General features: G+C 33.4%; 1 protein-coding gene across 1 annotated transcript; it reads left to right on the forward strand.

The window, feature by feature from the left end:
- Positions 1–842: 842 nt before the first annotated feature.
- LOC138324095 (lysosomal dipeptide transporter MFSD1-like) lies at positions 843–12967 on the forward strand. The gene is made up of 14 exons (XM_069269156.1): positions 843–981; positions 2327–2370; positions 3059–3165; positions 4203–4318; positions 4806–4861; positions 4984–5133; positions 5822–5977; positions 6490–6605; positions 6890–6990; positions 7538–7643; positions 8382–8522; positions 10472–10611; positions 11088–11202; positions 11784–12967. Exons 2-14 carry the CDS (start codon positions 2355–2357, stop codon positions 11886–11888), a joined length of 1425 nt encoding a protein of 474 aa, XP_069125257.1. The 5' UTR covers positions 843–981; positions 2327–2354; the 3' UTR covers positions 11889–12967.
- The last annotated feature ends 1299 nt before the right edge of the window (positions 12968–14266 follow it).

The following is a 14266-nucleotide window of genomic DNA, read 5'->3' on the forward strand; positions in this document are numbered from 1 at the left end:
AACTTACTATTTCACCAAAATGGTGCCTTATTTTTAAGACCATTCTTTCTAACAATACGGATGAAGTTATGAAATAAGAATTAACTAAATCTATAATAAGTTTCATAACAATTATCTAAACGTTTACCACTGTCTACTGCATGTTATATTTAAATGGACACAAAAATATACGTGTTAAGATAAATAGTCTTGATCATATGAAATGCAGCGCTTGTCCATGTTGAAATAACATCACACGCACAACTGAATGGTTCATTAATCTAAGATCCGGCAGTGATAATAGAATATTACATTGTAACAACACGTTATCAGCCACGTTATTTTCTTTTTATATATTTCTTTTATTTTAAAGGCATTTCGTAGTAATGCTATATAACAAATGAGTATACACAAGATAGACAGTGGCATAAACATCATCCACACATTCACAAATGAGTGTTTTTTTAAACAGATAACATTGCCTTATTTTTATTAAAAAGGAAAATAGCATATGAGAAAAGGAATAGAGAAGATGAGTGTAGGTAAGAATAGAAAGCGGTTGAGGAGATTTGCGAAGAATTGGATATAAGGAGATGTAAAGCGGCCAGGTAGAAGGGAGGAGGGGAGAGGAGGAGAGGAGAGAGGAGGAGAGGAGGAGGAGAGAGGAGGAGAAGAGAATGCGCTTTAAATTTTTATACACAATTTTATATAGTAATTTACTTAAATTGCAAGAAATGAATTATATTATATTGAACCTTACACTGTAACAACACTAGTCCGATAACGACCACATTATCTTCTTACTTACCAGTTATATCCACCAGATTGATGTGCCGTAGATAACATGATACAGACTATGTGTAAGGGTGGTTGGAGGAGATAAATTCTTTGTTTACTTCTATGTGATGGATATCTTAAAACATGGGCACGGCCTTTAACGTCGATTAATGAAATAGAGTAAATACATAACATAATGGAATATGTAACAATTCAATAATACAGGTAAGATATTGCTTGATTGATTTATATTTTGTTTGTCGATTCACGTGTTATATTATATGTCGATTCACGTGTCATATTATATGTCGGTTCACGTGTCATATTATATGTCGATTCACGTGTTATATGTCGATTCACGTGTCATATTATATGTCGGTTCACGTGTCATATTATATGTCGGTTCACGTGTTATATCATGTGTCGATTCACGGTTGGCACGTTTTAATATCTACATTTTATCGGTTATATATATAATTATCTGGACTGGCCACCAGTCTTTAGGATATTAAAAGCATAGCTTTAGTTTGGCTTTATATTTTTTTCCACTGGAATGTCTTATTCTAGCTAGCTTAGGGGAGATAATCTAGTATTATAATTCGTCTGAAAAAACCAAATCAACTAGTTACCTAGTCAATCTGACCAGACCAACTCTTAATTAAAATTATGAATTTCAGGTCAATTCAGGTCAAGGTTTTGAGCTGATTTTGACGATTTTGACGAATTGATTTTTGCTCTTTTCAGACAAATTTGACCTGAAAAAATTGACCTGAAAATTGACTTGGAATTGACCTGAACTTACCTTAAGATATCAATGAATCAAATGAAATGTTCATGGGTACTGGCATTCAAGGCTTATAGTCCATAAATTATCCGTTAGCAGATATATTCGTAGTTAGCACACCGATTCTGATAACGTATACAACATTTTGAACACCAACCACGAAAATAGTGAAAATTTCTACACAACGAACATTTTGTATTTTACAATATCTATGCCATAAATTCTACATGACTTGACCAAAACTTGACGTCAGTATTAGAAAATGTCAAAAAAGTGCCTGCCTATTTTAAGTATTTGTGTGTGTGTGTGTGTGTGTGTGTGTGTGTGTGTGTGTGTGTGTGTGTGTGTGATATATTTGTGTTTTGATATATCTGACATCCCGATATCTTTATCGTATTTTATGTTCTTTTCATATACCTTGTATGCCTTTAAGTCACTTTCAACAATTGAAACATTGAACATTTTGTATGCTTCATCTGACATTTTGTAGTATATTGAAATTGTCAAAATTACATTATCAAAACATGAGGTTAAAGTTAATAGCATGTAAAAGTTCTAAAAAAATAAAAAGGTCAAGCTGGTATCTGAATAATTCAACCCTTAAATTACGATTCACGTTGTAATACAGGGGACATGTCTATGTTTGAACATTAGGAAGTAATACTTTCCATTGTATCTAGAAATACCATTCTCTCATTGAGTTTCATTTCAACACCCTTAAGTCGTTTTCAAACAAAAGAATGAACCTTTTGATATATTAATTTCTGTTAATGTTTGCATTTTCAGTGAAGAATCTCAAAATCAGCACAGTGATATGAAAATACATGAATGTAAGTAATTGTAAATACTGTAATTTCAATGTTATTTTAAAAGATGCATTCAGATATGAACTTGGTAAAGTAATTTGATTATGTAATTCTATATGGGTTTGAAATATCTTTGATTAAATTAAATTTAATGTTATTGAATAAGATTGAGGTTTTTGTATGTAAAACCAACGGTTGATTAAGGCACACAAACGAATGCTGCTTAGTGCATTTCATTTGAGTTTTTGGTCAATTATTCCGCACATTAATTATAAGTTACATTTTTGTCCATTTACCCTGTTTTGCTTTTATTTCAGATTTTTGGTTTATATTAATATATTCATCATATCATTATGAAAAGTGAATCGCCACTACAGACATCTTAACCATTTTTTCAATATCAAATAGCCACACGTCCCGGAAGCTCGTTGATATCTATTCATCTACCATCATCGTTGTGAATAAAGAAATCAGAAACAAAGAACATTATCATAGCACATAAGTCCGTAACACAAAATCAGAGTAGATAGACTGAATGGAAAATATTGGCAACCCACACTGTATTTTCTGTATAGGCATCGTAAGTGATAAAAACCAACTTGAAACAAAGTTAGAAATGTATCAGACAGGACTATCCATTGATTTAGGGTTACTTACTTGCTTACTTGCTGGTTTATCGCCTACTTGACTCCGCCTATTGCCATTGTTTTAGGGAGATGGCGTTACCTTATTCTGGTTTGCGACTGTCTGCTGGCCCTTGGCTGTTATTATAACATAGGTGTCCCTAGTGCTCTACAAGCCGACATCCAGGGCTTCGGGGTAAGGATATCTTCGGATAAGTGCATGCTACTATAAAACTCTTTAATATGCGGGTACGAAGGATAGCCATTCTTCTACCCGAACGTCGGTCAAAAATGTAGTCAAATCCCGAGGCTTGCTGGGGATTTTACAGCACTTGGTGATCGAAAGGGTAAAATAATACCATCCTTCATATCGACATATGGTTTTTATTCTCTCATATATCGACGTTTTGGTTCAATCATTTAATCTTCAAAGAAAACTTCAGCTGCGGGTCAATTATCCATACATGAAATTAATTTTAAAATTCCACTTTTTTGTATTCCTTAAAGGAAATCAGCATAATTTGTGAAATAACGTTTAAATTCATCGAGAAGATAGTAATTTTGTTAACGCAATGATATGACGAGGTTATATTGTACAGGTAGCCCTATAACTACATCGGATAACCCAGAATTACACACGAAGGTATGGGAGAACAGTTATCTTCCCTTCATGATACGTATTTACAGTTCTCGTTAAATGTTTTACTTTATGATCGAGACGTTATATTTCTCAGAGAAAACAACGCAATCATAAGAAACAAAGCGAAGAAATACCATACGAATTGTCATATGATGATGAAAATTGTATAGTTCTTGCCAAGGCCCAATAAGGTTTGGTGTTGGGGGTTTTTTTTTGCGGGGGGGGGGGGAGTTTGGGTGGGGGAGGTTTTTTTCAGATTGACATCTTACTTATACTCTTTACAAAATAAGAATATGCTAAGTAACAAATAGCCTATAAAGGATATATTAATTTAGATAAAGATTCCATCTTGCTTTCAAAATAATGTTTTGATTGGCTCCTTATTTTACGGTATAATACCATAGCGTAAAAATATAGCAGATAAGCATATACGAGTAACAATTTCTAACCCAAAATGCCTTTGAAGAAAATGATAGAAATCTACGATATTCAAATTAATTATAGAATTATTTCACAATTGAAAAAAATGTATTTAAGCTATCTTAAATTATTGGTCACTGGATATTGTTAGTGATTTTTCTGTAATTGTTCAGGGCTCTAACTGTACACATGGGAACTCCTCTGTACCGACCAATGGCACGTGCTGTGAGGAATGTCTTGGACTAGGACCACAGAGGTACAACCTCTTGTTCTCCGTACTGTCATGGACGTAAGTTCGGATTCCTATCTACCAGTTCAGCCAACTACATAACTGTTCCTTACGTTTGCTAAGTCCCACTTTTTTGATTGCAGAATTCGGTATATTGACTTGATAAACGTATTTAGCAATCTACACATAACCGTTGTAATATCCACCACACAGCACAATGTGATAGTAATACTGAAGGCTCTGTCTAATACAACGGAAGTGCAGTTAATTTGGTCACTTAATGTACGTCAAAAGAATTGAATACATTGTGGATGACTTTGATGCATTTTGTGCGCTGTTTTCAGTAAACATCAGCTAGCATTCGATTGATCAGATTTTTACCTCCTGAACTGACTACATAATATGAGATGAAGCAATAGAGAATATAATGATACTGAAAGTAACCCCTGAAGTATCGAGGATAGAGAAATGTGTGTTTTGTTTTTAATTTTAGACTTTTTTGGAGAGTCAAATTTTAATAAGAGAATTAATATTTGATATCCCACAGGTCGGCAGCCGTATCTATTCCGGGAGGGTACATCATAGACAAAATAGGAAATCGAGGTAATGACGAAAAAAGATCTATGGCTATTTCATTTAAAACATACAAGATTGTTTTAGAACAATTCAATATCGAAATCAGATAATTAAACGTATGAACTTACAATAATTACCACTTCTTTTAGCTTCCGCCATATTGGTGCCGACGATTTTCACATCGGGCATGGTACTGTTCGCCTTGGCAGGATCCCCGGCTGTTCGGGGTTCGGCGTACATGTTTCCCCTCATGCTGATCGGTCGAATGACTCTTGGTTTCGGCACTGGACCCGGTAGAGGTAAGACAATAGCATGCCTTTGTTATTCTTTACGAAGTGTAGTCTAGACTGGTGTGGACCGTGAGAAATAGATTTTCCTCAGATTAATATTTCGGAATGTTATACCGTATAGCCGGTTATTTTCGCGGGGATATTTTCGCGATTTCGCGGGTCATTGCTAGGATCACGAAAATTTGATCCGCCAAATAATGAGAAATGGTTGAATGATATCTAACTTTAAATCCATGTAGCGAAAATTTATAACCGCTAAAATTGGATTTTTCTCATTTTTTATCAAATCACTAAAACTTTGGCCCGCGAAAATAACCGGTTATGCGGTATTAAAAAAAGAAACCTGACCACTCAAATTTTCCGCACATAACAGAAAAAAAGGAATAGAGATAACATGATGCTTTTAATATGGATTTTTAGTGTGTATCATACGACATATGGAATACTGTGTCAGCTTGTTATCACAATGCGAACTAATGTATGTGTTATTTTTGTCAAAATGCATACATATGTAATTTCAAATTTCGCCTTATTCAAACAGATCAAAAGCGGAGAGTTGTAAATGCAAGAATGTTCATACAGAATTGAGGAATCGTGGCAAGGAGTAGGACGAGTTACACGTAATTTGTGATTTAGACAATTATAATCAATTAATACGGTACGTCAAACAACTGTGACAGTTGTGTTATTGTTACAGTTTTACAGAACCGGGTGGTATCCTTCTGGTTTAGGGACAACAGTGTATTACCTGTTAGCTTCCTCATCTTCACTATCAGATCGGGTAACGTCTTCAACTTCTTCCTCACCGCTAACCTGGCAGAGTGGTTCGGCCTGCCATGGAGTCTGTGGATAGGTAAGGGGCGATAACTGTGGATTAGAAAAGGGCGATAATTCTGGATAAAGTAAGGGGCAAACATTCTGGATTCTTTTATCAGGATATGGCACAAGTATTAAGCTAAAAGCTGATTGATGATCCAGTTTTATGTGTTTTTGGCTTTTTGCCGTAGATCATCGTCCTTGCTTGATCTGGTTTTCTGCGAGTCTGTTATTATTCGTAAGAGACAAGTAACGAAAGTCCATTGTAAGTCAATTTCGAAACTACCTACTAAATAACCTAGTAAAATAAAGACTTATGCCATCAATTCCAACATCTCGAAAAAATCTTCGTAAATATATCCGAAGACTGTCGGGAATTTCTCCAAGATGTCGGGATTTACAAGGTTCCTTCCAAAGATACAAAAATCAAAAGATCAATTTATTTAGACGAAATTCCATTAATATCTTGATATTCAATATTTCTGTATTTTGCACAATATTAGATCGAATTCCTTTTACTATCTATACTTAAACTGTACCCTTTTTAAGGCGCGTTCGTGTGTTGTACTGGCGTGGTGGCGGGCGTCTGTCTGGCCGTCCTGGACTGGGTTGGAACAAAACAACTGGATGAAGACGCGCGCAAACAGATGCAATCGAAACCAATAGTTAGTATCATATCATATTATGCTTAACGCAAGCACTGTAGAATTAAAAGCCCTTGTGGAACTTTAGTGAGTATAAAGGAAACAAAATTGCGTCTATTGCAATGTGATAAAAATTAATACATTTGTCTGCCGTAATAAACCTTCTTATTTTGGCGTGTTTCGGGAACAATTCGCCGCCATCATGTTTCAAATCAAATCTTTTAAATGCAGATCGCTCACTGAAGTCGCCGTAAAACACGTAGACAGGTTTGAGGTACCTGTACTATGATATTGACTATTTACAGAGACTGTCGGACCTAAAGAGCTTTCCTGTTTCCTACTGGTATCTAATAGTGATGCTGACCTGTTTCTACAGTTCCGTCATTCCGTTTGTCTCCAACGCCACGTAAGTCTACTTGTTCTTTTTGTTCAGAAGGAAAATACTGCCATAGAAATATTTATCTAAAAAATAGTTAGTATTTGAAATGATTGATTGAGGAGTCATGATCGCTATAGCCCTTTGACCTCTAGTTATCTAGCTTTCTTCTTGTTTTGTTTAGAAACCTTCCTATTGTAACCTAGATTTGTATTACAGACACTGGGTAGTGGTTATTTCGTTGTTATAATGTTTTGTATGGAATGAGTGCGAGTGTGAAGCATGTGTGTGGTCTATGAGAAATGCAATATATTTAAAAAAAAAAAAAAAAAAAAAAACATCTTTCCTGTTTATAATGCCATCACTACATCACTACATGCTGACGAAGACTACAAACAGTACACCCCACTTACTCATTTAATGCTGAACGAAATAGCGCTTTAAAAATGATTGATATTTTGTGGGGGTGTTTTTTTTAATGAATTTTTTTTTTTTTTTTTTTTTTTTTTTTTTTAATGAATTGAAGAGTTTTGTTTTGTGGTTTATTCAATCATTTAACTATGTGTTATTTCTGCAGAAAGTTTTTTCAGGATCGCTATGGTTACTCGAAGACGGACGCCTCCTACATCAATGGCGCTGTTTATACCGTATCACTACTGGCTCCCATAATGGGAAAGATACTGGTAATGTGCCTTTTTATAATATCAATCAATCAATCAATAAATAAATCGATCAATAAATCCATGGGTTGAATCGTTGAAAGTCACTTCAGGCTTCTGGTGAAGATACATTGAGGTTAATACTTTAACGTGGATGGATACATTTCCATTTCGGTTGCGCACTAATCCTTTTAGTTTTTGATAAGTTTCATCACTTAGTGACGGTAATAATTTCCTCGTTGAGAATATATAGAACAACTCATTGACAATGGGTAAATATACAGTTAGTTCATCCAATAGAGTAAAAAGGAAAAATATGGATTCGATATATCACTTTCTCTGATAAAAAGTTCAATTGTCAAATAATAAAACTCTCGACCTGTTTTCAAACTTATTTGTGTTATTTTGGGAAGAACAAAATAACATAGAAGTCAAATAAAACGTTGAACAAAGGGAAGAGCAAGGGCTATAACATCGCGAGTCATTAATGAAACCATACAAGAAGGGCAATAACAAACAGTGTTATAAACAGACAAAAATTAGATTTAAATTAAAATATTTTGTTAATCCTTATGATTTAACATTTTACCTGTAATTATTATTTTTTTACAGAATTTATTTTTGAGAAATTATTAGTCTGTCGTATCAACCAATCAAATGCAGCATTGAAAAAGGCGACGTCATTCTTTTTTCTTATTTTTTTTTCTTTTTTCTTTTTTTCCTTGTTAAAAGCAAGATTAAATCATTCTTTGATGTTCTCAGGAGAAACTGGACTGCCATGGACTTGTGGGAATGACGGCCTCTTTACTGACCATTCCTCTGTACCTAGTACTAGCTTACATATCCCAGGTGCCGCCGCTTGCAATGACCATTTTTGTAGGGGTCACTTTCAACTGTAATGCGGTAAAATATCACTTTTGTACTCTGAAATCATAATAAGCATGGTTAACACATCTATCTCTTAGGATTAACACATCTTCTACGGATTAACACATCTATCTCTAAGGATTAACACATCTATCTCTAAGGAGATTTGTTTGTTTGTTTGATTGATTAATTAATTAACGTCCTATTAACAACTCGGTCATGTAAGGACGGTCGTCCAATGTATGCGATGTGTCGCGTGTATGAAGTGCGTGTTTTGGGCGATTGCGGTATATTCGTCTTGCATCTTCTTGTATAGTGGAACTATTGCCCTTTTTATAGTGCTATATCACTGAAGCATTCCACCGAAGACACCAAGCAACATATTCTATCCGGTCACATTATACTGACAACAGGCAAACCAGTGGTACCACTCCCTTGATGCTGCATGGAGGGCATGATCGTAAAAGGCAACTGAACTTAGAATCTTTCCTTACCTCCTATAAGGAAAACATTGGAAAATAGTTGGAAATATGGTACATGCATTATTAACCACGTTTTTGTGTTTATATTTAGGATATTCTTAATTTTGATCTTGTTTTGCACTACAGAATAACAAAAGTAGTATTCGATTATTTCTTGAATACCGACACCAGTATTGCAAAGAGAAATTACTCTGATAGGAATAAGCTTCACTATCTCACAAACCTATATTTACAGCTAATGGAGGCAATTTTCAGTTTGATTAATACCTCACAGGTACATGATGAATCGAACGAGCTTTAAGTTATTAGTATGAAATAAAGTAAAACTTGGCCTTCTATATGGATAGGTATTTCGAGAATGCAACTTATATTCAAACATATCTCTGGTGGTGTTATTGCGACATTTTCGTTCAAGCTTCAGTAGGTTCGTTGTGATATTTACTTATATTTAATTTGTAGATGAATTCACATAACGTTTATAGATATATCCTGTCATGGAAGTAACAAAGGTCCACATGCAGATTTTAAATAAATTTCGTCACAATATTCCCTCTATAGGAGTCTATACCTGTATATTAAAAAGCAATATAAAACAAGTATGTTGAAATCGCTGTTCGTGATCTAGAACGTTTATAAGTGCTCCACTGCTGACAAATGGATTTCTTCTCTATCAAAAACAGGAGTAGACGATTTAGTATTTTTCTTCAGTTACAACAGTTACTTACTTTACACTATTACCACCATTGAAAAAAATTGAGCTACTAATTATAATTCAAATTGGAAATATCAAAAATAATTAATTGTGTCCCGAAAAAGTTCATGGCACAATATCCTATATGGAATGAAGCACTGATTGCACTTGTACCAAAAGTAAAATAAATTATTTCATTTTATTTTTTGTATCATTCACACGATTAAGCACCAATTATTGTTCAAATAATCAGTATTGCTTACGCGCTGTCGGCGGTGGAACATCTTTAAATTTGTTAAATTTACCCTATTTCAGATACGCATGAATTGTATATAAAGGTGAAATATGTAGAGTGATAAGCTTACCGGAAGTGTAGAGCATGCGTTATTTTTCGCAGGCATTTATAGTTACCTTTTCATGAATTATTTAATTGTGCAATAGCCACACGAAATTTCTAATAAAACACATCAGCTACACAACACTTTCGACAATTGAAGTCCTGTTGTTATGTACGAAGTTTACATTTTAGACTTATTTTATAAATAATATAACGATGTGTTGAATTTCTGAATACTTTTATATCTCTAGTTAACGTGGAAACTAAGAATATTCTACATGGTAAGCCAATACCTGAAATGTCACTTGTCATACAAACCCGATAGTTTCGCGCTTGTAATGAAATGTAATGTAGTTGAGCAATCCATCTCTAGCTATGACTAATCAATAAACAGTAAGAATTATACACATACTTGAATTTATTGTTTTTTGTTTGTTTGTTTAAAAAATCGTCTAATCAAAATGTTTATTTGTAGATTATCTTGTGGCAGGCTATGATGTCAATGATTCCCCCAACATCGTATGGGACGGCGGCCGGCCTGGCCTCCAGTTGCATGGGTATCGGTATGGGGCTGTCGGCCCTCACAGTGGGCACTATCCTAGGACACGAGGAAGAGTAAGTATAATTAGATAAACATGTATTATTTTCCATGAGGGCAAGGATCCATCTCCCATATTCGACATTCCTGGTGGAACTATCACTGTCGTAATATCACCTCAGGAACATGTCATAGCAAATTTGAAGGCGCTGTGTGCGATAACTGATGAGCGGGTAGTTTGATGTACAGCAAAAGAATCCAAGGGTGCATTTTGTGACTTTAAGGTAGGGCGTCGTTCTCTCTGTAACATTCAAAGGAAGTATCTGCATGCCTGTTATTTGTCATGGTTTTTTCGTCTAAACTGCCTTCAGGTTTACAGTCCATGACCCTGGGTGGATATAACGACAGTGAATGTAACACCTAGGGGTATCGAGGAATGCACCCTCTATACTTTTGACCACTTTGGCTTTTATGCAGTCCTGAGTTGATTTTCATTCTTTCCCAATTCAATCCTACATTTATTCCACTAATCTCCTTAATACTTACTCCCCAGGACTGATGTTGATGCTCGGCTCCAGAAATATCGCTATATGCTGTTGTTGTTTGCCTGTCTGAGTGCGGTATCATTCATCAGTGCCGTCTTTATGAATGTCTCTGACATACGATCAGTAAGTTTTAAAATTGCGTTGAATCTGTGGCAGCATAATCAATTCAAAGCTTTTTCGTCGCTTTATTTCGTAATATTAGTTATTCTAATTCTAGTACTATTTTGTGGCATTAAATTTTTTTCTAAAAATTGTATCCTGTCAGATTCGCGAGTTTTAATGCACACACTTTAATATGATGATTTATTGTGATTTTGTCACACAGATATTACGCTGTTATCCTGTTTTGTTTAGTTTCTGTTTTAATGTGTTTGAGAATCTAGAATGACAATCGATTAAACAGTTTACAATTGACTGGATCCTACTTCAAATGAGTTTCTCTTTACCATAAAGACAAGGATAATGTTGTGTAAAATGGACAATCGTCTCAAATCTACTTTAAATGAATTTCTTTATTTTTCATATTACCATAAATACTAGGATAATGTTGTGTTTATGTAATACATGTTTGTTTAAGTACCTGATAACTCATTTTGAAATTGTTTGTTCTGGAAACGCCGTATCAATTTTTGCAAAAGGTTTATTTTACCACACCACACCTATCTCAAATTAAATACAGTTATGGTTGTTTGATTGTATTGCAGGATTGCTGTATAAACAGACGGTTACGTAAGAGAAAACCATCGACCGACGCAGATGGGTCTGAAACCGACCCATTGATTACAGAAACTAAATCTATCAATAAGTAGTTATTTTAGAATGTTTATTTGAGGGTGCGTGTGGTTTGTTTTATGAAAGGAGGTTTTTTTGTGTTTTGGAAGGTAGTTTTGAAAGCATTTTTACGTCTAGTAAAGGTTGAGTGGCGATGGACCTGTTTGTTTTATATTACATAGTTTTGTATCGATGGATATTTTCATAATCTTCAGTTATAATCATAATGCTATATTCGTCAGTGGTCAGAGTGATGGCCATGCATTTAAGTATTATAAAGTGACTGTCTGCATTGAAGGATTCGTTTTTAGTTTTTTGGTCAATGTAATTGTATTCGTTATGAAAAACAATAAAAAAAATTGAAATGTCAAAAATATGGTGTTATACTTTTATTAGTTAAACTTAATTAAGAAACTGACTTCATACTTAAGATTCATAATTGGAAATAAAGGTATCACCAATACCAGTTAATATCATCAGTTTTTTATTATTTCGATAATACATGTTATTTAAATATTCTAAACCGATGATTATGACGAAATGGGAATTAACATTTTATAATTTGCAACGAACAATTCAGTATTGGAAATAGAGAAAAAACTGAAAGGTATAATGTTTTATTTTCTAATTAAAATGTCTAAACAGATTGTGTATCTCAGTGAACATCTAGTGTCCATGAATGTAGGAATGGTTTATATAAATATTGATGTGTAATTCAATTTAAGAAGGATTATTGATCCTTTTATCATACACTTAAAGATGATTCGCCGCTGATAGAACATAAATGATTTGGACGTTAACTGATGTTTACTCGTGTAAACATATGTCTAATAAACACACAAAAATACCTATAAAATAGTTTGTTTTGCTTTTGTAGTCTGCGCAATTAGTAGCCGATTCCATATACAATGTATCAGGCCATAGAGTCATCGATTTTTTTTTTTTTTTTTTTTTTGGGGGGGACGAAATTAATTATTTTGAATGTTTTCATCTTTACTTTTTTAATTATAGTATGAATATAAAGTATGTAACTGTTTTTACTGTAAAAAAATGCTAATTCATCTGCTCCTGTTTTGATAGATAAAAATGCCATTCCTCGGCGGTATAGCATCTTTAACCTCTGTGTCCTTTGTGTTATTTCAATGTCAGTTTATTTAAAATGTTTAAAAGAAAAGAATAACGATGAATCAAATCAATGCAGGAAATAGCTTTAAATGACAAAAATATAATAGGATATCAATCACAAGCCATACGCATCATCCATTTCATATTTTTATTATCTAGTAAAAAAGCATCTTATTCGATCAACGAATATTCTAATAAAATAAATAATCTCCTATACCTTAACGATTCGCTAAGTTCATATAACAGTTTAACCAGCAATATCCTCACCACAATGACAGTTAAAAAAATGTGTAAAATTATATTTGATGAAAAACAAATGGATAACACCAGCCTTACTAAATGTCAGTCTATTTAAGACTAATATATTCAATGTTTTACAGAGTGACACTCACTGGCGATAACGTATTACTACGTCACTTGTTTGTGAGTTTAACGTCAAAAGTATTACTTGCTACGTCACTTGTTTGTGCATTTGATGTCATAAGTTTTTGTGAATTACGTCATCAGTTTTCTTGAAAATAATGGATCAGAAAGCAATAAAATTTAACAAGAGAAGATAATTCTACAGATTAGGCAGTCTTTACATACATATTTAATTATCTCATACGTGAATTCGACAAGTAAGGTATGAATCTGTCACAGTCAAATAAACTATCATTCAAAATGATAAAAAGGAGAATCTCAATATGTCATAATCTGCTTAATAGAAATATAAAATATGATATAAATTGCATGTAAATTCAATACGGGTTCTAAATCATTTCATTTATCAATATATCAAGAATATATATTAACGAAAATAACTAATTAAAAGAACAAATGTAACCATCATCACTAATACAATGTAACAAACAAAAACATGTAACACAAATGTAGTAAAGGATATCACAGGAATTTGTAAATATAAAATATTATACATAAATATTTGTTTATCAAATATCTCAATTGAAAATTTAAGCACTAAATGTATGTTAATCAATTAAATCAATTAACAGTATAAGCACTTCATTATGAAAACAAAATTACAATCATGAATGTAGACTTAATAACATGAATACACGAGTATTTTGAAGAAAGAGGGAAAAAAAGAAAATAAATGTATGTAACTATCATTCCTTTAAAACTAGTAATAATGTACGAGTATTTTTGCTATATATGTTTAAAGTTTTAAAAATAATAGAGATCTACTTTGCAACAGGCACTGGTAGTGATTTTTCAAATTCAACATAAACATGTATACTCCCTTCTAAACACAAATATTCTTACTGTATAGCACGAAATGATTTAGCGT

This window comes from Argopecten irradians, chromosome 5 (assembly GCF_041381155.1).
Source record: "Argopecten irradians isolate NY chromosome 5, Ai_NY, whole genome shotgun sequence".
Lineage (NCBI taxonomy): Eukaryota > Metazoa > Mollusca > Bivalvia > Pectinida > Pectinidae > Argopecten > Argopecten irradians.

What these genes read in the sequence shown, in the direction of transcription:
- LOC138324095 (XM_069269156.1), top strand. An exon ending in CCGACATCCAGGGCTTCGGG is followed by an intron (nt 3,166 to 4,202) that starts GTAAGGATATCT and finishes GTAATTGTTCAG; the next exon opens with GGCTCTAACTGTACACATGG. An exon ending in CCGTTTGTCTCCAACGCCAC is followed by an intron (nt 6,991 to 7,537) that starts GTAAGTCTACTT and finishes TTATTTCTGCAG; the next exon opens with AAAGTTTTTTCAGGATCGCT.